Raw genomic sequence first — 22,822 nt, 5'->3', positions numbered from 1 at the left:
CTATTCCGATTGAATATAATATTATACTGTAAGAAAAGAAGTTTTAAAATATAATAAATGAATAAATTGTAGATACATCCAGTATAATAATTTGTACACTGTACCTATACTTACTTCTGAAAAATGAAAATACGTGAAATTCGATAGTCGATAGAAGATAACTATCAGTTTTTATATACGTCGCAGTGACGTATATACAAGGAGAGGGGTTGTCTGTCAAACCCTTGTTGTATTTTTTTACTAGATAAAAAAAGTGAAAAGGTTTTTATTAAATATGACATATATATATTTATAAATAGAACTCCCCACCCTTTATTGGAAGTTTCAAGTTTCTGTGTATTGTACGCCACTTGATACGTCTCTATTTTGTTCAGATTCATTAAATTATATTACATTATTACGCAATGTATATCTACCAACTAGGTTACCAACCTACATAATATTTATTATATTATACCCCGAGCAATAAGCGGTATAAGCCTGGTTGAATTGTACTTTATCATAAAATAAACATTGTAAAACCTCGAGTAAAAAGTACGTTGCACATATCATATATGTGTATAGCATTCTAGCCATATAGGGTGTACTCATCATGTTTATCACTGTAGATAAATATTTTATAACTTAAAACCAAATTATTCTAGTTCAACTGTTATAGCCATTATATACGATATACTATGTATTATATCGATATACATATATACTCGTATCTACGTAGATACTAGGTACTAGAGAGCCTTAATAATTAAGGTTTAAATATTAAGGCTCTCTACTAGGTACATGCAGATACTAGCTTTCATATAGCCATCAGAAAATAGTTTTGTGTAATTTTTAAAATTAATAATTTTTTAATAATCCTGTATTGATGTCCTATAGATTAGTTGCAACGTAGACGTTTTGAATAATATGGAAAATAAATTACATTTACCGTGGTAATAAATTGTATAAATACTATAAATCGAATTTCAAGACATTGAATATATAAAATGAATTTGTTAGTAAGTAAAACATTATAGAGAACACCCAATATACATTATTAGTCGTAATATACTAGTGTATATGATGTACCTATAACGTATCTATAATTATTAATTACCCATTTAATTTAGGTGGCTGTTCCATAATCCATTACACGATTGTGCAATAACAAAAAAAAGTTGCAAATGTTTAAATTTTACATTTGCATTGACAAATCAGTGGTTTAGTATTATAGGTACATAAATCTACTGCATGTATACACTATATACATACTATGTATTTATGTTAGTTTATAACTTTTTATAGACAATTTAAATATTTGATTTTGATTCAACAGTTTATTTAAAAGATAACGAATATTTGAGAATTAAACGTTCGTATGTATTCGATGTAAGTACATTATTATTTTATTTAGCCATAGGTATATATTATGTATGTAGGTAGTATAATATACTCTGAAAACCGTACTCGGTTGAGATTTCAGGACATTGGTTATATCCTTATATAGATATATGAGCACGCGTTGGTGCAATTCAGCTATAGTCCATTGTAAGACAATTGTTAACTACAATTTAAACGTCTATATCCAGCATATAGGTGATGGTGAATTTGAGAAATTGTGCTTAACGCAATAATAAAAACGACGGAATAATAATCCGATGACAGCACAACCTTTGGTCCACTAATCGCTACGCAATATCGTGCACCCGTCATTATGATAATATTATTTTATACTTTCATCTCATTATATTATATTCTTGACGCCCATGCGCGCACGCGAGATTTGGACGCGTGGGCAGTATAGTGTTTCGGCAGCGAGGGCGACAATATTTTTTTCTTTTATTATTATTATCATAAAAATAAAAGAAATCCGCACAACGGCGATGTTTACAACGATCGGAGAGCAAGCTGTGTCTCTTCGCGTCTCGTCGCTTAACCGCCGCCGTGTGAGGCCGACCGGAGTTTTGCGACGAAAATATTATTAAAACACTCACATTAGTCGCCATTCATTAGAGTTTCAAACGTGGCGTTTTGATCGTGCGCCGTCAAAGACGTGACAGTAGTCGAAAACTGAAAATTTCGAGTAAACTGAATATTACACACAGCCTCCCCTACCGACAGATCGATTCAGATCCCATTCGTAACATTGCTCGGCGCGGCCTGAAAATTGGGGTTTTATTCGCGGGCGGATCAGCTGTTGACCCGTTGCCGCAAGCAATCTGTTATCAGCAACGACGACGACGACGCGATACGGTCGTCAACCGGTGGAACGTGATACGGTCGTGAAGGTACGTAGTGATAAGAAATAAAAAAATTAATGTGTTTTAGAGATATCGGAAAACAATAATAATAAACCATAAAGACAACAATAACAATAATATTATTATGTGAATATTGCGAACTGTGTGGCGACCGCGAATCGCTATAATGTAATACGCCGAACATTATGCCATCGACCTGTTTTATGAGCACATAAAATAGGAAATCGTAAAGAGTAACAAAAAAAAAACGAAGAACGTCGGCGTCTCTCTCTCACTCTTCCCGTTCCGTTTTAATAATATCCATTTGCGATTCTCCCGAGACGTGTCGCGTTTCGATCGTCGCGCCGACACTGCTAGGCACCGTACTACGCGATCGTGATTCGTGATGGCAGATCGCGTGCGACCGTTGCCGCCACCGCCGATGGGACGTAATTCGCCGCCGCCGTCGTCGTTGCAGAATTCCAGGACGGCGTTGCGAACGGGAAGAGGAAAATAAAATAATATCACAAATATATATAGTCTAACGTCGTAGTCGCTGCCAATCGCCGTGGCCGCCGGCGGAGTGGGGTAACGCGTGTGCGAGAATGTATCTCGAAATGCTAAAAATAGCCACCATCCGCCCGCCGCTTACGCTTCTATCCTAATTCTTTTTCCACACGCAAAGACTTTTATTTCATTTTCCTGCGTATATTTCGATTAAATCATAACCGCACTGGTACCGTCAATCGAGATTTTCGCATTTTCGTTTGTTTTTTTTTGCGATCCTCCCAGTATTCTGGTTTGAAATTTTTTTCAAAAATGTCGTCCTATTTTTTCCGTTCACTCCATACCTGTCCGATCGTCGTGTGACCAAAACTCACACGTCTGTTGTACTTGTGTGGTTGACGGAAGTGAAAACGAAAAAAAATAATTCAATATCATACTCTAGGTATTGATCGCGATAGTGCAAATGGTTTCGTGAGGGTTTCCGATCGAAACACTCAAACAGAATACTGACAACGAAACACGATACTTGTGATACTTTGTGAACGCACCTCAACAAGTAAGATGAACACATACATACATTTTTATTTTTTCTAATATTAGATTTTTTTGAATATGAGTATATGACATTTATTACAGTCAGATATTGATGTTACATATATTATTAGGCTGTAGCCTGTACTACTTTGCTATTTCAGTATTATTAATTACTATTTTTGCCAAATTCAATAGATTATGGCACACTCATCCATGTCAGGCTAACAGTTAAAATAGTCATTAGCAAGTCATTTAACCAGCCATGTTATAAAATACTTATGAATTTGCCAACACTTTTAGGCTAGCCAAGATGTTAGTCTATAATTTGTTAATATCAATAAAATAAAAATGTTCATACTAAATTTTATTACCTACTTATTTGAAAAATTAAATCAATTAGAATGATTGTTAATGTTTTTCATAATTTTTCATATATACCCAAGTACCTATAGTTTAAAATGTTTGAATTATTGATGACTAATATATTGATAACTTACCAGCAATGTTTTCAATATTTGGATATTTGGTGGTTTGCTTACTTTGTAATAATAGTAAGCTAGTAATTTAAATTTTTGTATATTTATGAAATATAGATGACCTAAATATTTTTAATTATTGTGTACATCAAAATGAAGACAAAAGTTTAAAGCTTCAATAAAAAAATAATTATAATTATTAAGTATCAAAAAACAGGAGTTAGATGATAGTTTAAGTTTATTTAACTAATTAATGTTACAGCAAAGTACCTAATCACTAATCAATGAAGATATTAGATACAACTCATCTCCGCATTTATATTTCAGACAATATTCCGGATAATTGTATACTTATCAAAATTAACTTTTTGCATTGTAAATATATAATAAACTAATGAATAATTATTCATAAGACATGTACTATCTACCTACCTGTTCTGTTTAATATTGTTAATATTTTTGTTTGTACAATCAATTTTTATTTCTTTATCATTCATTATTTATTACCTGTAATATATATATATTCAAATCAATCTCAATTAAATAAAATCGTAATTGAAATTATCTTATTAAACGCGTGGTACATTTTTTTCATTTGTTTAAATAATTGATGATTAAATAATTAAAATAATTTATCGGATTCAAGTGGCTTTGAATGTATAAAAATGTTAAATTAACTTTAGATCTAACAAACAAAATTAAAATAAATTCATTGATAAAATTACTAACAATTTTTATGTCAATATTTAAAAATATATATTATTTCTTTAATTTTTATGTAACGATTGACTATGATGGAATTAATTTTATTCATTGAGATTGAAAAAAAAAATTAAGTACCTATTGAGTTTTCTAAGTTTACATAAACATATTTCGACAGTTTAATAGGAATTTATTTTATTTTAAATATTGAAAAAGTTAAGCTATCAAGGTTCCAAGTACCGATAGTCACCTATATTTATTTTTATGTGTATTACCTTCTTAACTAATTACATATTAAAAAAAAAAACAGTTTCTGATAATAGTCTTTCTTGTTTTTAATTCAATAATTTTTTGATGGTTGATTTCATGGATATTGGAAAAGTTTGATTTGTATTAAATTGCTATAAAACATGCTAGTAGTAAAATTTAAACATACAAGAACCACATAACTAAAACTTTTAAGGATTGTTAGGGAAATAATCACTGTGGCAACCATAGACATAAATTAATATTACTGTATTTGTTTATGTTGCGAATGTAATAATATCTCAAGTACAGTTAAAATAGTTAAATTAGACTTGGGACTTGCATTAGGTAGGTACATTATTAATTATTGTTTTTAATGTCAACAATCTTAAACGATTATTAGTTTAAGGTTATTTGACGGGAAATCCAGGGAGAAGTCATAGTTTTGTATAATTATACCACAGGCATGTGCCTAAAGGTCTGATCTTATTGAATATATTATTGCCAGTTGCCACATATATATCTCTAATTATATGCATTATTTTATATATTTAAAAAAAATGTTATATTTTTTGCAGTACTTATTGTTAACTATACTTATAAATATAACAAATTAATACATATTTATTATTATATTGATTAGATACGTTAATGGGATAATAATAATAGGGGGATTAGGGTATTAAAAAATTATAGTTTGTAGTTTTTTTCTAGTATCAGATGATCAACATCATTTAAATTTCTTATTAATAGTTATAAATTGGTTGGCTGAAGGGTTGGTTCAACTTGTTGTAGTGCTCAATGTGGGCAATATTTTTACCTATTTAAAGTAAAGTAAATGTTAAATATTTTGGTTTTTCAAAATATTTAAGTTTAACATAAGATATGAAAATAATAATATATATTATTTTTTTACATTGATCTGGTAATTGAAAGTCATACTTGATCAATATGAAATATATTTTATATTCGACACTACATTACTGTAGATTACTGTGTCTATAGTTTCATGATTTGTTTAAATATCTATTTAAATCTATTTATATACATGATTTTGATTTATTTATATTTTTTAGGTGCTTAACAATGGTTGTTCCAGAAAACGGAACGATGTGTGATAATATTATGCGAGGTATAGAAAAAAATGGTGGCGGTATACATTTGCACAATAGGAAACAAAAATTAAAACAAAAGTAAACAAATAAAAATATTATCAGTGTTTATCGACATATTTTTCAGCAGTTTTATTGAGTAATTTATTTATATTTATAGATTTGATATACTGAAAAAACTAGGAGAAGGATCTTGTGGAAAAGTTCAATTAGGTATTTGTAAAGAAACTGAACAGCTGGTAAGACATAAATTAGTTAATAAATTATTTAATTACCTTTTTTTATTATGTTAGAACAAAAGTATCATTAACAATTTAACTGCCAAGTATTTTAATATGCATATGAGTTTTTTGTATATTAATATATTATATCCTTTAAAACCTTTATTACTGACATACACCAATAGTGGAACTCTACATTTTTGTTATAAATCTATTACTATTTAGTGAATACATATTTAGTTTCAATTTTTAATTTATTTGTGTTCAGGTTGCTATCAAAACAATAAGGAAGCGAAAAATAGAGACTGAAGCAGATTTAATTCGAATAAGACGAGAAATACAAATTATGTCTTCCGTAAGACATCCTAATATTATTCATATATATGAAGGTAGTTAATTTATACAAGTATATTATATTTAAGTTATGATTCAGTGGTATCAAAACAATCATATTACATGGCTTGAAAGTCAATCATGAATAGTTTATTAGAATTTGTAAATAGCATTAAACCAATTATTTTAGTGAATAGAAATTTGTGTGCTTATATTTAAAAAAAATAGTTTTATTAATTCTCTAAGAACAATTATTTGTTGGTCAATTTTCACTAAAAAAATCTGGACATCTTCTCATATCAACCAATTAAATTGGTTTCCAAGTATGTTATTTTAATTTGTACCTTCAATATTTTTTTTTAGTATTTGAAAATCGGGAAAAAATTGTGTTAGTAATGGAATATGCAGCTGGTGGTGAACTTTATGATTTCCTCAGTGAGAAAAAAGTTCTTACGGAGGAAGAAGCTAGAAGAATATTTAGACAAGTGGCTATTGCTATTTTTTATTGTCATAAGGTGAGCATTTTAATTTACAGTTAAAATATGTTTGATTTTGATCTTCAATTATAATACTACATTTTCTTATATTAGCATAATATCTGTCATCGTGATCTCAAACTGGAAAACATATTATTGGATGAACAAGGAAATGCTAAGGTGTGTTGCTAAAAAAAGATACAAATTTAATTGGTTATAACTTTTAAATATTAAATTATAAATAGTATAAAAACAGTTAATATAAGAGTTCTAAAACTTCTCTGATTCATATATTTCTATAGTGCTAATTTCAATTATACACATAGATATATGTTTTACAATGTTATTTTAATTGTTAGATTGCTGATTTTGGGTTGTCAAATGTTTTTAATCACAAAGCACTTTTGTCAACATATTGTGGTAGTCCATTGTATGCATCTCCAGAAATTGTTACCGGTACTCCTTATCATGGCCCTGAAGTAGATTGCTGGTATGCTGCTAAAGAATAATCCAATTAAAATATAGAAATACTAACTATAAGTTCTATGCATTAAAATTTATAAAACAATTTAATTTAAGGTCTTTGGGTGTTTTATTATACACTTTAGTGTATGGAACAATGCCATTTGATGGATCAAATTTCAAACGCCTGGTTAGACAGATATCCCAGGGCGAATATTATGAACCAAAAAAACCTTCAAGTAAGTAAACATTTTTGTAGTACTTAATACTTTATATTTTTTTTTCTTATCACAATATGATACCATTTTCTAGGAGCTTCTCCATTGATTGGTAGTATGATGACAGTAAATCCTAATGCACGTGCTGATATCCGTACAATATGTTCACATCAGTGGTTAAATGAAGGTTTTCCTGATGGACATCAATGTTTACGCATTGCAGAAGAAATGGCTTCCTCAACTCCAGTTAGATTAGACTTGTTACTATCCTTAGCACCTACCCCCAAGGAAGCTAATAATAATTTAGGTATTCCACCTTCTCAAAGTAATGCTGAAAATGATGTACGATCTGATACAGGGCCTGTAAGGTCTCAAAGCTTAGGAAGTATATCTCCATCACGTGCCACTGCTGTAATACCCGATTCACCTGGTAAGTAATGATAACAAGTCATACGTGAAATTGTTTTCAAATATTTCAATTTAACTAAAATAATTAATTTTGTGTTTAGTGGAGAAAAAACCTAAGAAACTAAAAAAAAGAGATCGTTCCATTAGTCGTTCTAAAAAATCTAGTCAGTCTGATACAGGTGAAAATGATCTCGAAACTCCAGCCTCTAAAGAATCATCTAAATCTATTAAAAATAATTCAAAGAGTGATCTACCACAATCTCCATTACAGTCTACAACAAATAGTGAATCTGACGTAGTTAAACCTGTTGAACGAGCTCGCCGACGGTCTAGTAGAGTTTTAGAAGCTGTAGAAAAATTAGATCAAATTGAATCCATGGCAAAAAATAATTTTGATCAAAAGAGAAGAAGTTCTCTTGGCAGTGGCTCATCAAATAGTTCCAAAAAGAGTATTGAGTCTGATGGGTCTGCTACTCGAGTACCAACAAAAGAACCACAATTCAGTTTAGAGTCTACAGTTGGTCTAAATAAATTAGCTGAGTCAGCATTAAATAATGAACCAATTTATGGAACACAGTCAATTAAAAATGATTTTAAGAATCTTCCTGATGATTTGAGAAAAAGCTTAAATGCTATCAGGGTAAATATATCAATTAAATTTAAAAAATTGCTGTAGTATTATGTAAAAAAAAATTATTATTCTGATATAATTAAAAAATGAAAACTTTTGGCTCATATTTCAAAAATTTAATAATTTTGAAACTTTTAAAATATACAACTAGCACATACTAATTATTTATTCAAAATGTGTATAGAATTATTTGTTTTTAAATGTAGATTTTAATTGTAGCTTCTAATATCTTTTATGGTTTTGTTTAGATAATTGGAGATTCCATTTCTGACAGTAATACAAGTCAAGTAGTTGAACCTAAGAGGAAAACTTCAAGAGCTGAAATAAAATTAGCTAAGCCCGAGTAAAAATAATTAAATCATACTTTAAATTTTAAAATTACTGTATATGAAGTATACAAATTTATTTAATTTTAGGTTACCAATTACTAGTGTTGTTAATGATTCTAAAGTTCAAGATAATGATCCAATAGATGCAAATTATAAAACTGAAGTAAAACATTTTGTACAAGTGCCTAAACCAACCAGACGTATCACTGAAGTATCTTTCCCAGTTGCTGGAGCTACTCCAACTGCAGTTGCACCATTACCACCAAGGTAAAATTTATATACATCGTTAATTATTAAGATCAGAAGTTCAAATTTAAAATTTTTCGTAATTTTCATTTCTGATCACTTTATTTTACAATATATTGAATTACTTATTCAATCTGATATTGTGTTATATTCTAAAACTGTGGTTATTATTTTTATAATAGAATAATTCTATAGAATAATTTATTTTAATTTTAAATTAATTTTTTTGACGGACACGTAAATTCAAATAAAATAAAACCCTGAAGCTTTATTATTTTTAAATTTATTTTAGACCTGTTTTGAGACAAAACAGTCAACTTCGTGAGCACATCATACCTATACGGTTTGAAGTAGAAGATAAACCAAAACCTAAACCAGTTCAAAGAGTTTCATCTGTCACTAGTCCTAAGACCAGTTGCAGCAATTTGTCACGACAAAGTACTGTGGACACAGATAGTAATAGCAGTATTGTAAGCTTAGGTGAGCCTATAAGGAAATCTCCCCGTGAAGTTATTATACCCATCGCTGTTGAAGGTGGAGGTTTTGTTACGCCTAGTAATAGTGCACTTTCTAGAACAAAGTAAGTTATAAATCTTTAAACAAACAAATATTTTAAATTTAATGTAATTAATTGTTTGTCTTAGTTCAAATAGTGATAAGGGTGATGATGATAATGGTACAGTTGGCGGTCAGCCTAGATGTTTCACTTTGCGTAGCACACGCAGACAAAGGCCATCTATGAGAAATTTACAATCAACTGAAAGTATAAGTTCAGATGAGGAAGACGACAGTTTTGAAATTTTAACTGCTGAGAATTTATTCTCTACATTACTATCCAGAGTAAAAAATATTTTTTGAATCTATAAGATTTGAAATAATTTATATACGTGTATATTTTATAGGTACGGGATTTAACAAATAGATTGAGCAGTGATGAAGGAAGAACATCTGACTTCCCAAGATCATTTTTCAATCATCATCGTTCTATATTTGACCACCAAACACCAATGTATGTTTTTCTCAAAGCTTAAGTTTTAATTCAATTTCATGTTTGTTACATTTATTAATTATAGTCGCCGTCTAACTGAAACTCGATCATTTAATCGGTCTGACAGTGCCCCATGGAGAAGAAGTTTTGTTACTACCACTCAAGATAGTCCATCTAACACTTCTTCTAAAGGTAAACTTATATCTTTGAAACTATGGGCTTCAACAAGTTGGTTTTATTTATTTATTCGTAATAAAGAAAAGTATAATCTGTTGGCAATACTATTTAGCTACAATATTAATTTGTGTTTTTGTGACAGTAGCATAGAATATTAGTGGTGTGTAGGCCTTCTTACATAACATTAATTGTACCTGATCAAGAAATATGATAATCAATGCTTAATTCAATACACACAACACAAATAAAAACACTTCCACATATAACTACTTCTATAGTATTGTTTTTTATTCGAAGAAGTAAACATTTTAATATTACTAAATAGTAAATATGGTTTATGTACTCATAAAGTAGGTGATATTTGGGTATTTAGTATGAAGAAACATCGATAGCAATCTTATTACTTTAATTATATATTGATATTCAATGCAGTTATTAAAATGTATGTGCATAAATAATATATAAACTAATGTAAGATAATTGGATATATCTTAACATTCTAAACTATACATTTAAAATAAAATAAATAATAATTAAAGTTAATTACACTATATGCTTAAAAAAAATTTTTAAAACTTTTTAGGACTACTGTCACACCTTCTTCTTATGTAACATTTTAAATACTCTTTGATTCATGAATAAATATTTATATACTTAATTCAGAAAAAGAATGTCCGGGTTGACAGACGAAAACATGTCAAAACTGAACATTTATCCTTACAACCGGCACTCAATGTATTATAAGAATGTAGATATCAGTGATGGCGTACAAATCAGAAATGATCATTGCCAACTTTGACATTAGGGAGGGGTTGGGTTGAGCAACGTACCTGGTTTATTCGGTCATACGAGCAAATAGAGATTCTTTTTCAGAATAGGGTATAGGTTCTATAAACTAACTATCTAAAATTGTAATTATTTGTAAGAGTGTGTGTTATTTTCTATCTACACCATCTAGGAATTTTAATAAAGTTATTAAATTTCAAATAATAAGTATGTAACTTATAATTGCACCGAGAATTTTGAATATAAATATTTTTCATTTTTATACTCATTTATTTTGCCAACAGACATATTATGATAAATATTTTTTTAACACATTTTTAGTTTCACAATTGCTATTAAAAAATTAATTTAATTAATTTTAAAAAGTTTTAATCTATTCTTTCTTTCTATTCTAATATATTAAATATATTTATAATATCATTAAATATTTGTTCAAAATATTTTTTCTTCAATATTCTTATGAAGTTAGGTGTATAGTGTAAACCATTTAATAAACAATATATTTTATAAAATTAAAATATTAAATGCTAAACATAATATTGGTTTTAATGTTATACTTTTAACTGTTAATATTTAAAATAGTGAAATATATTGACATTTAATGTTATAAGTTATTATTTATTACTCATTATCAGTGTAAAATAATTAATTATATCATGACTTAAAACTTATAATGCTAGAAAAACCTTTAAACAAAATATAATTTTAGAACAAGTAGTTGAAACTGTATTTAAAATCAATATTTGTAAAAAATATTGAATTAATATTAACATTTTAATTTGTTAGAATAAACTTAAGTCAGTGGAGTTTTTTCATCAATAGGAAATCATATTTTATACACAACACGACATACAAGTATAACTATAAGATTGTGCTGGAGTATTGCATGTGTGTGTTTTATTTTGTTGCAGCCAATGTGACGGTGCATGTGCCACGTGTACAAGACGAGTAATAATGATACTTCCTTCTGCCTGTCCATAATTTAAACCAAAAACAAATCTATACATATTACCTATGCCACAAATCTATAGGTACGCAACTGTCTCTCTCTTTTTTTTTCTTAGTGATACTAACACGATTTTCTAATAAATAAAATTGTTTCACAATGTATATTATATGTGACTTTGTCGCTGTTTCTTAACTAGTGTTTGCAAATTGTTTGTTTTTCAGAATTGCTTAGAAATGCTGATAAAACGACTAATATTCAAAAACCACCGGTGTACAAGCACATTCTGCCACGGGTTCTGGAAACCACAACTAATAATGAATACTTAAACTACCGTGACAAGATTAACGCAATAAAATTGCCAATGTCACCGCCTCCAAAACATGTAAGCCAGCCATCTATATACAACATGCCTTCTGATCCTGTCAAGGAACGCCAGTCTCGGGTAGACCGAATCTTAGAAAAGTACCGCCGCCAACCGTCCAACTCTTGTTCCAGGCAATTTTCAAGATCATTTAGTTGCAATGCTTCTACTGAAACTGCGCCATCGACTGAAAATAACTTGTTGCTGCAATCAACAATGATGACCGAATCTGGTGGCAATGAGGAAAATACAAAAAAATCAGGGCCTCGTAGTGTTAGTCCATATGCACTTTTCGACCGTTCAGATGGGACCTCTACTACAACCACTGCTGCACACCAAGATTTCAAGGCCAATTCTGAAAACAGCCTCTTGTCTAAATCGTATTCGATGAAGAGTTTGGGTGAACACAGAACTCGAACTTTGAACAGTATACCGTTGTCAGTTGATCGTAGGTCAATTTCAAAATTTAATAGTTCTAGCATCAATAATGACGAAGACCCATCATCTTCTTCATCGTCATCATCTGCCACTACTACTACCACTTCTTCCAAGAGTTTGGTCCCAAAAGAAGACAACAATCATTATTATCATCATGGTTCTCCGGCTTTACTGGACTGGACAATAGGAAATTGCAGTGAAGAAACTGTCAGTGATCGAATCAGGCGGCGCAGTTACTATGTTAAACTCAAGTAGTTTTGTTTTAAATTCAAGCTTTCATAACAAAATGTTATTGTATCGGTTACCAGTATGTGTATAGAGTTTTCCCAATTTGTATTTGCCTAATATATATACATACACAAAATATACCTGGTCTAGTCAAACTTCGAAGAAATTACAGAATAACAATTATTACACCCTAGTTCATTAGCTATTTATTTATTATTATTACATAATATAGTTATATTATATTGACATTTAAATGTTGAGAAATTCAACATAATAAATATATTATATTGTATTTAAATTGTTTTGTAATCTAATAACAGTATTACTAACATTTATAGAATGCAGATAACAAACATAATTTATGTTGTATTAGACATTTAAATGTAATATACATATTATATTATTTATCAGAAAATAATTTAGAAACAATTGACTTAAGTTAAGATTTACAATGTTTTTATATGGTATATTCAGTTTATTTATAAATTTATAATATATTTATATATTCGTTTGGAAAAGTGGAATTCGCACAACAGGTCTCTGTTAAGACTAAATAATTAATTTTCAATTGTTGATTCAGATTTATATTGCCTTCCGTTGTATGATTAAATGTTTATTTATTGTTGTATTTATAATTTCAAATTTACTTCTCAGTTCTAACCAATTGAATTGTTCGAGATGTATTTGAATTCTGAAGAGTAAGGAAGCTACTGAAAATGAACCCCATAAATAGAACAATACTATCAAATACCTTGGAAATATAATTTCAAATTGATAGTAAAAGTTACATTATTAAATATTCTAGAAGAAACCATAAAATTAGTGGTTATTATATTTTCCACAGGTGAAGCATTATACTGTCTATACAACTAAATGTCTAAATTGAACAGGCCACAAGTCTTTTTCTGGTTAAAATGTATATCTGTACTAATGCAACTTTTCATTAAACTCGTTTTGCAAGAATAAGAACTCCGAACCCTATTGTAATGTTCAAAACACCAATTTTATCAGAAAGTAGAGGAAAAAATTATTTGTGTTCCCTCGGTACCTAATTTTTTCTTTAATGATTTACTATAATTTTTTGATAATACAGTAAGTTCTCGTTACAACGAACTCCAAGGGACCGAATGTTTTTTTCGTTATAACGAAATTTTGAAAATTTGAATAAAAACAAACTCAAAAACATTATGTACATACATATGTATAATTCAAATACAAATATGTATGTAATAAATAAATAATTCAAATGTAAATAATTTGCGGAAAAAATTAATAACTTTATTACGTATAAATAATTGACAATTTTAACAAATGTAAATAATTTGCGAAAAAATAAATAACTTCATTATAGATAATCAACAATTTTCTTTTGAACAAGGTTTGCAATTTTAATAGAAAGTAAATAATTTTGTAGTTGGTGAATGTTTGTAAAGATGAAGTCTGGTACATTACTCTGTGATGTAATGAATGTTCGCATTACTTCCAAACTTGATAAGGCTTCTGATGAAGTGACATTGCGCACATCATTTCCCATCACAGCTTCTTCGTCTTCGTCTCCACTACTTTCATCGGTGGCCTCATCTTTGCTGTCTTTAATGGATTGAACGATGTCTACGTCGGTTAGTTCATAACATGTTGAAACGTTGTCATCTGCACCGTGATAATCTTCTAAATTCACGTCGTCAGGAAGCGACGTTTTCTTTTTTGCAGTGATCCAAATTTGTTCTAACTCAGATTGATGGATATCGTGCGTATCATCATATTCTGCCACTTCTGAAACAGAATTGGCGTCTTTGGTTGTGGTTGCATGTTTCCAACAGTTAGTTATTGTTGATTGACTGATATCATCCCAAGCTCAGCATATCCATTCGATAGCATCCTTCACATTACATTTTCTTTGGATATTTTTCTCCAAATCGCATACAATTTGACGTAACAAAAAGGTTCTGTAGCGTGATTTTACAGCTCTGGTGATACCTTGGTCAAGAGGTTGAAGTACAGCTGTGCAGTTAGGTGGGAAATATTCCACACGAATGTTATCCAATTTTGGTGGTGCATTATGTGGAGTGCAGTTGTCGATAAGAAGAAGAATTTTCCTCTTCTTCTTTTTCATTTCTGTATCAAAATCTATCAACCAATCATTAAAAATTATTTGGGTCATCCATGCTTTCTTATTAAATTTATAGATGCATGGCAATGATTTACAGTTTTTAAAACAACGAAGTTTTGCAGATTTGCCAATGATGAGGATTTTTCGTTTCTCCGTTCCCGATTTGTTACAACAGAACAGAGCGGTGATGCGTTGTTTGGAAGCTTTACCCCCTACACACTTGTCTTCTTTCTGGGCTAATGTCCTTTTTGGTTCAAGCTGAAAAAACACTCCAGCTTCATCCGCATTAAAGACATCGTCCGGGTTGTATTTCTTGATGAGTGCAGCAACTTCTCCATTTCGCCATTCGCTAACCGCTAACAGAATTCATTGGCACGTCACTCGCCTCTCCAGAAATGCATTTGGACAACACACCATACCGCTCACGGAAACGATTTAACCATCCGACGCTTGCTTGGAAATTCTCAACTTCGAGCATTTTAGCAAATTCTAAGGCTTTTTCTCGAATTAAAGGGCCGGTCAGAGGAACGTTTCTGGAACGAACATCTTGAAATCATTTGTAAACCGCCGTATCAACGTCTTCAAATTGTGCCTTACGCATCCTTTTCCTGCTCGGGTCAAAAACAGAAGTCTGCAGTTGTTTCAAGATGCTTTCTCGGTCCTTTAAAATGTTTGACTATGTTGATGGAGATATGCCATACTTTCTTGCCACCTCGCCTTTCTTCAATCCTTTGTCTACTTCAGAAATTATGTTTTTCTTCTCTTCCAACGAAAATTGCTTTCTTTTCACAGTAGAACTTATCACGTACGTACATAAATAAGTAGCATAAAATACGGAAAAATAAAAATTACCAACGTGAGAGCTTTATGAAGGTTTACACCCGACTGATTGTGTAGCGTTATCGATTGACGCGGAATAACACGGTCTCACATAATGAAAATTTAATGGCTTGATAATTTCGTAAAATCGTATGCTTGTTATCATTAGATTAAATAAATTAAGAAGGGAAAATACATATATTTTAACCTGTACGCTGTACAAATAGTTCGTTGTATCGGGATTTTTAAAAATCAATCATTTCGTTATATTGAGATTAGTTTAACATTGTTTTAATAGCTTTTCGGTAGGGTACTTCTATGACTTTCGTTATAACGGGATTTTTCGTTGTATCGGTATTCGTTATAACGGGAACTTACTGTATATACAAAAACACCAACATTTAAAAACTAAGAACTTACTCATTTTTTATGTTATTAATAAAAACTGAGAGAACACAGGAAATATTAATATTTAAACTGCGTCGGATTTGTTTTCCATAGGTTAACTCTACCCGAGTGATTCTAATTATTCTTGTAAAGAATCTTTTGACGGACGTGAGATGTTATCTTAAGACAATTGTTGGTTATTGAAGAAGTTAAAAGTTTAAGACCAAAGTAGCAACTAGTAATAGTATTATATACAAGATTTCGCGATAAAATATTATAGTTATCATTTCATATGGTTGGCCAATCCTTTTTCGGGTGATGAGCCAACATTTTGTAATCAAAGTTTCAAAAAAAAATCCATGAGCCAATTTCTTATTTCTTACTGTTTATTGGTAGGTACCTATAAATAGTTTTCTCTCAGGGTGATGGGGTTTTTTAAAAAAAATGCCAATACAGTGTTTTTTAATATCAGTTGTTTATTTGGTTAATCTTAAATGTTTTAATGAAACATAATAGCAGTAATTATTCATACATCCATTAATATGTATTATTTCTCTTTTTCTGATATGAAAGAATCAGTTTTGGAAGATAAACTTTCACATATTATGTTGACGTAAATATTTAGTTTATTTGGAATGACGAAGTAGGTACTATTTTTCAGGGTAAATTATATACAGGTATCTTTGGAAGAGTGAAAGTAGTGAGTTCCAAATTTTTTCTAATACTTTAATTTTTTAGAAATAAAACACTTTTACACTCAATATATATTTTTTATCATTTAATGCAAAATTTAACAATGAAATAAAAATAGTTTCACGTGCCATAAAAATTTGGCCAACGTGCGCTACCTTTGGCAAGCGTTCCAAGGAAGGTGTAACTTATTGTACTATACCTACATAAGTTATACAATTATATTCAGTATAATAAACGATTAGAACATTGGATACTTATAAAACTGTTAAATAAATAATGATTCTAATTGCAATTGTTTTAATTATAGTTAGTTGCTATTTCTTTCATTCTCAGTTTCATAAAATTGCATATTATATACTACGTAGGCGTACCTACAACCAATAGGTTTCGGATTTGAAGGCAATACAACAAAAATAAAAAGTGAAACAAAACATTCATTAAATTATAAAAGTCAGTTACTAGTCAGTAAGCCCAAAAGCATTTATAGGTAATAAAAAGACAAAAATAATGGTTACCTATTTCCTAAGAAATTAAATGAAACACATTTTTATTTAAGAATTATTTTTCTTTTATTAGGTATCCCCAATAAAAAAAAAAACAGTCGCCTCTAAAACCCAAACCTGAATTATAATTAATAATCATTATTCTCACTTTAAGCATACAGCCTTCGACTAAGTACCTACTTTTAACATTCATAATAATCGATTCGCTATCATCATACTTTAATGGACTTTAAATTACCTAACCACAACGCCGTATTATTATTTTTTTTCAAATGTATCATTGTATTTGTATACAATAATTAATTGTAAAAAACACTTAAGCCAATTATTGAACAAATTAAATTAAACGACAGATATAGAAAATCTAAAAATGTATAATATTGCTTTTATTAATTATGAAGTAAAGACTTCGAACAGATCATTTTAACTTGTAATATTTACGAATCTAATATTATTTGGCTGATTATTTTTGGACGCCGAAGAAAATTTATGAACGATTATTTTTTATCATTAAATTGTGTAATATATTATATAATTTAACGGTGGTGCCCGGACAACGTTCAGTTGAGTGAGAAAATTGAGAAAAATAGCCATTAGCAACGAACAAGTTGTTGATAGTTGATAATTTTCAAACTCAGTTTTCTTTTCTACGTCCAGGTTTATCTTTTCAAGGTCATGGCCAGGCTTTTTTAGTTATTAAATTTGAATAAAAATAAGATTCCAAGCAAAGCGATAATATGATAGGTACATAAATGATTATAATTATTAATTATTAATTTTACAATTTATAGAACTTGACGACTGGTCTTCGTCATCTGCCATAATAAGTATCTAATTATATAGCCTGGTAGAAGAAATTCAGGAGAAATCTATAAGGGAAAATAAAAATAAAGATCAGTGCCATGCATTGCTTGTGTGTTAAGTTTGAGGGGAAGGGAAGCCTCTAAGGGAGGTTAATACTTCCAGATTCCAAATAGCCCCCGCCTCAATTTTGAGCTAATATTTAACATTAAAACAAATAGCTTGAAAATTCTTAGCAAACATTGTATACTATATTGGCAATCATTCAAATATTCATCATAGTCATACAAACAATTCACAGACTCACAGTTAATAGGAAAAAGTTATATAGAATGTATATCATTTGGAGTTTTTACCCTTTTCACCCTTATCGTCGGTGTAGCATTTACTATTTGCCTCTATGTATATAGGTACTATGTAGAGCGACTACGTAAAAGGCTTTAGACTGGGATTTATGGATTTGCGAGTATAATATATTAATACGTTCTATATAGTACCACAAGAGAAGTTTTCAAATTTTCAATAATTTATGAGTAAAGAGATATACCCATATCGTACATGGTATTATTGTTATTATTATTGCATTGAAGCATATAGTCACGTTTTCAAAAACAAAACCGTCAAAACGTGTAACGGCCATACACAATATGATACGCAGCTATGATGATGATATGAAATTGAGATTATTTATTTATTTCGTTACATAGACATAAGACATATAGACACAAGCGTAAACCGGCTTTCACATACCTTACTGTCCTTACTACCAAACTATACCATCATACTATAATGTCCCTATTGTACGAGACCGTCTCATTTATAATAGTATACCCAACAATATACTTTATGTCCATCTAATATTATATACTAAAAATGTCGTCGAATAAAATATAATATAGTTACAATTTATAAGATAGGTGCCTTTAAACGAACTTTTTACTTATCATGTGCCTGTGATGTACCTAACTAATTAGTACCAATACAAAAAATACAAGAATGAGCATAAAGTGTGGGTTAAACATTAAAATTGAATAACAAGTTAACCAAGTTCAATAACTCGTTACTGTTTTATTGAAACTAATGATTAACTTAATTATAAAATTACAATTTTAATCTGTTTAACATGATAATTTCACTTTAATTTTATATAGATTTATTAAAATTAACTCAAATTTTTAACATTGTCTACCAACCGTTAATTTATAATCGTGTTGCTTTACGAAGAATCATAATTAATATAGAAATGTCCAAGAATAAACAGGAAATGAATAATTATTGGTTTGTGATTAATGATTATTTTCTATTGATTTAAAGATATTACATTTTACATGTCCTCAACATTTGAATGTAATTGAAGCGACTGCTGTCAATTTGTATCGGGGTGGCAGTATATTGTGCTAAACAGTTCCCACCCGTTTCTGGTTTTTGGACGGAAAAAATAAAGTAAATTTGAATCAAAATATTCACAACATTTGCTCCAACATTTTTTAAATGTGTTTGTAATTCGCACCAAAATTCAAATCGATTATTCTTTCGATAGTACCTAAGGTATGTTATATCTACATATATGTTTCGATAGTATTGAGTACAATATTTATTGCAATGTGAGAAGTTACTAACACAGCTGAATATTCTGTTTTAGATTCTGAGTGGTTATTTCACTATATAAGGTCCTATTTACATCGTACTACGGTAGATACTTCGGTATTGACTTAAAAGCTACCCTATAACATTAAAATAATAAATTGCATTATTTAAGTCAAAAATATTATTTTTAAATACTTGAATCTGATTTTAAATTATTTGTACACAATTTAGATTTTGATGAAGTGTCTATACTTTTATAGGTGCTCTAACATAATTATTTTAGTTTGATTTGTATTTAAGAAATAGGTAGAAAAAACCATTCGATGAGACATTAATTCACGATTTTATTTAGGACTTAACTTTCCCAATACAAACTGAGCTCACAGAGATTTTGCTATATACCTGTAATAAATATATAAATCACCTATGTATATTTGCAAATAAAGTCTTAATATTTGAAACAATAATTGTCAGTCAAATAGTCAGCACAATGAGTACTGAATAATCGAATACGTAGATACCTATTTTGGTGCAAATTACAAACACTATTTTCTGCTACCAGCAGTGATGAAAAATTACAAATCTTTATTAAGATGCAAATTATTAACTCTCATATAGTCTGCCTAACTTTATAAAATTTATAAAATATTTTCATTTTTATTTATATAACTCGAGTTTGAGAATATAACATTTTGATGTGTTTAGTTTTTTAGATTCTGAGCAAGGCGGTGAATGTATTGATTTTATAATTATTTATGTGTGTTTCAAAATAGTTTTGGAACATCATATTTATAATTAGTTAAAGATTGATATCATATTTAAAAAAAATATAATTAATTCGTCATGTTCCCAACTCGTTACCACGCTTTAATCTGAACCACCTATTTGAGAAACGACGTAAGTCACCAAATATCACAAATCGAGATATTGAGTGAAATGTGTTATCAAATGATGGTGTGAACATTTGCAAAAAAATTATTTAATTTTACCACTGTAAATAATCAGTATGAAAGAGAAACAACCATGTATCACTGGTAGCGTGAAAACAGTTTTTTCTTGTTTTCTCAGAATCGCCTTTTATGGACTTACGTCGTATCTTAAATAAGTGGTTTACCTATACGCATATACAATTTGACTAAGGACAATAATAATATTTAGGAATCGAAATAAAATGTTCGAGGATTTTAAACTTTGATGATTTGGATTTTATTTACATTTAAACATTCAGTGAAGACAAATAAATGTCTCTCCACCACCCCTCTCGGAATGGCTCTGGTTAAAAGTGTGTAGTTACAGTTGCCTATACGTATAATCGATGCGATGAAAAAATAATATGTTTCCATTTTATGGCGGAAATAAAACAGTTAACCTACACCTAATTTAATTAAGGCACGTCTATAAAGTTATAGGTAGGTACTTCAAAACATTACTGATCTGAGTTTTAAACATCGAGCAAATAGGTGATGATAATATTGTTGACACTCCCAAAACACCTTGCGTATAACCGCAGGCGTACAAAATACTTGCAAAAGTTTCCGATTGATCGATCGGTCATCTAATAAGTTCTCGAAATAAATAAATAAAGGGCACTATTATAAAACCCACGCGAAAAGTACGTACAAGAGATAAACACGTGTTTATATAGGACTTGTACATACCCAATAAATAATAATATAATAGTATTAATAACAACTATTTAATAACAAATGGTTCATCGAATCAAATAACTTGAACTGGCTTAGTGATAGCCATATTTTATGCGAACAGACCGAAAAACGATTTCTTTGGGACGCGATTATAATAATATATGTAAAAATAATAAATACATTGACACTTAAACATTATTATTTATTGTTTTGGTATTTTAAAATGTAACAATATACTATGCGCATGCGGGATAGGGGGTCTTTAGCAGCTCCCCAGCCCCCCTCACAATCCGCAACTGATGTCAGATTGCGGGAAATTTCCCTCCGAGCAGGGGGAAATTGTGATGAAAATTATGTGGAAGGGAAAAAAAGAAATTTGGATAAGAAGCGAGGGAATATTATAGTAATCAACATCTAACACCATCCATTGCAAAGCCAAACCTTTATTTTAAATGTTTATAGTTGTACCTAAATCGGTTTTGTTTTAATCGTCCAGACGAATACGATCACATCATTTTCGTATCAGTCGGATCCAAGAATGTTGACGAAATGCATGCGTAAATACCGACATACCGTTATATAGACCTTTTCAACATTGTCCTTTATGAACATCTGAAATAACAGCATTAAGAACTAAGCATAACAAATCTCCGATTGAATTACCACCAGAAGTAGTCATCAATTTATTGAACATTGAAAAATCAGTACCTGCAGCCTGAAGGTAATGAATCCGAACTGGTTAGCACATACAACACTAGCTATAGCGAAAATGAATCTCCAAGTGATGTTTTTTTGTACTTCGTTTATAGTGCAATAGATTTAGACAAAATAACACTTTTTTTTAAAATTTCTTCGTAAGAAAAATTGAATAAATAAATCTACTAGATGCTATTTATTTTGTTGATATTTATCAAACAATCAGCTATTTAGAAAAAAATAACGTAGATCTCATTTTCGTACAGCATGTTAGATTATGTGATTGTTTTTTTTTTATGTATAAGTGTTTGCAAATGTTGTGCTTTGTTAGGAGTTAGGACTATATTAATATTATTATGTCATCTGCCCTAATCATAATACTAAATAGTTGGACGTGGATGAATGTCGCGCGGGAAAACCGTCGAGGGGGGCGGACCGCCGGTGCACTGTCGTCGTCCGCGGACGGATGCGATTGGCCCCTACGGGCGACGCGGTTCTTCCACGACGTTTCCGCCGCCGACGAGATCAGTCGC

The 22,822-nt window shown here is 30.0% G+C and overlaps 2 protein-coding genes across 4 annotated transcripts; one reads left to right on the top strand and one right to left on the bottom strand.

Moving 5' to 3' along the window:
- Positions 1–1,732: 1,732 nt before the first annotated feature.
- On the top strand, positions 1,733–13,675 carry LOC111028415 (serine/threonine-protein kinase pakG). Of its 3 annotated transcripts, none has more exons than XM_022307052.1 (18): positions 1,733–2,267; positions 3,169–3,282; positions 5,761–5,877; positions 5,957–6,035; positions 6,286–6,406; positions 6,714–6,865; positions 6,941–7,006; positions 7,186–7,316; positions 7,406–7,527; positions 7,601–7,936; positions 8,016–8,554; positions 8,794–8,888; positions 8,962–9,141; positions 9,413–9,700; positions 9,765–9,960; positions 10,023–10,129; positions 10,194–10,300; positions 12,242–13,675. In XM_022307052.1, exons 3-18 carry the CDS (start codon positions 5,771–5,773, stop codon positions 13,072–13,074), a joined length of 3,459 nt encoding a protein of 1,152 aa, XP_022162744.1. In that variant the 5' UTR covers positions 1,733–2,267; positions 3,169–3,282; positions 5,761–5,770; the 3' UTR covers positions 13,075–13,675. The 3 variants fall into 3 exon arrangements, with proteins under 3 accessions (XP_022162744.1, XP_022162745.1, XP_022162743.1); XM_022307053.1 differs by lacking the exon at positions 1,733–2,267 and adding an exon at positions 2,312–2,807; XM_022307051.1 differs by lacking the exon at positions 1,733–2,267 and having other exon boundaries at positions 2,312–3,282.
- A 15-nt stretch (positions 13,676–13,690) lies between these two features.
- Positions 13,691–15,635, bottom strand: LOC111028411 (tigger transposable element-derived protein 6-like). Its single transcript, XM_022307044.1, has 4 exons — positions 15,584–15,635; positions 14,938–15,513; positions 14,528–14,838; positions 13,691–13,798 (listed from the first exon to the last, which is right to left on the bottom strand). The coding sequence occupies exons 1-4, from the start codon at positions 15,633–15,635 to the stop codon at positions 13,691–13,693; spliced, it is 1,047 nt and encodes a 348-aa protein (XP_022162736.1).
- Positions 15,636–22,822: the final 7,187 nt, after the last annotated feature.

The sequence above is a fragment of the Myzus persicae genome, unplaced genomic scaffold (assembly GCF_001856785.1).
Source record: "Myzus persicae strain clone G006 unplaced genomic scaffold, MPER_G0061.0, whole genome shotgun sequence".
NCBI lineage: Eukaryota > Metazoa > Arthropoda > Insecta > Hemiptera > Aphididae > Myzus > Myzus persicae.
The sequence above is the reverse complement of the archived record's forward strand: the minus strand, read 5'-3'. Positions and strand labels throughout refer to the sequence as shown.

Coding starts and splice junctions, on each gene's coding strand:
- LOC111028411 (XM_022307044.1), bottom strand. CDS start 15,635: ATGCTCGAAGTTGAGAATTTCCAAGCAAGCGTCGGATGGTTAAATCGT. Junction 15,514..15,583: donor CGGATGGTTAAATCGTTTCC/GTGAGCGGTATG, acceptor GAATTCTGTTAG/CGGTTAGCGAATGGCGAAAT. Junction 13,799..14,527: donor AAGCCTTATCAAGTTTGGAA/GTAATGCGAACA, acceptor TATATTTCCAAG/GTATTTGATAGTATTGTTCT.
- LOC111028415 (XM_022307052.1), top strand. CDS start 5,771: ATGGTTGTTCCAGAAAACGGAACGATGTGTGATAATATTATGCGAGGT. Junction 8,555..8,793: donor AAAGCTTAAATGCTATCAGG/GTAAATATATCA, acceptor GGTTTTGTTTAG/ATAATTGGAGATTCCATTTC. Junction 10,130..10,193: donor TTTGACCACCAAACACCAAT/GTATGTTTTTCT, acceptor TATTAATTATAG/TCGCCGTCTAACTGAAACTC.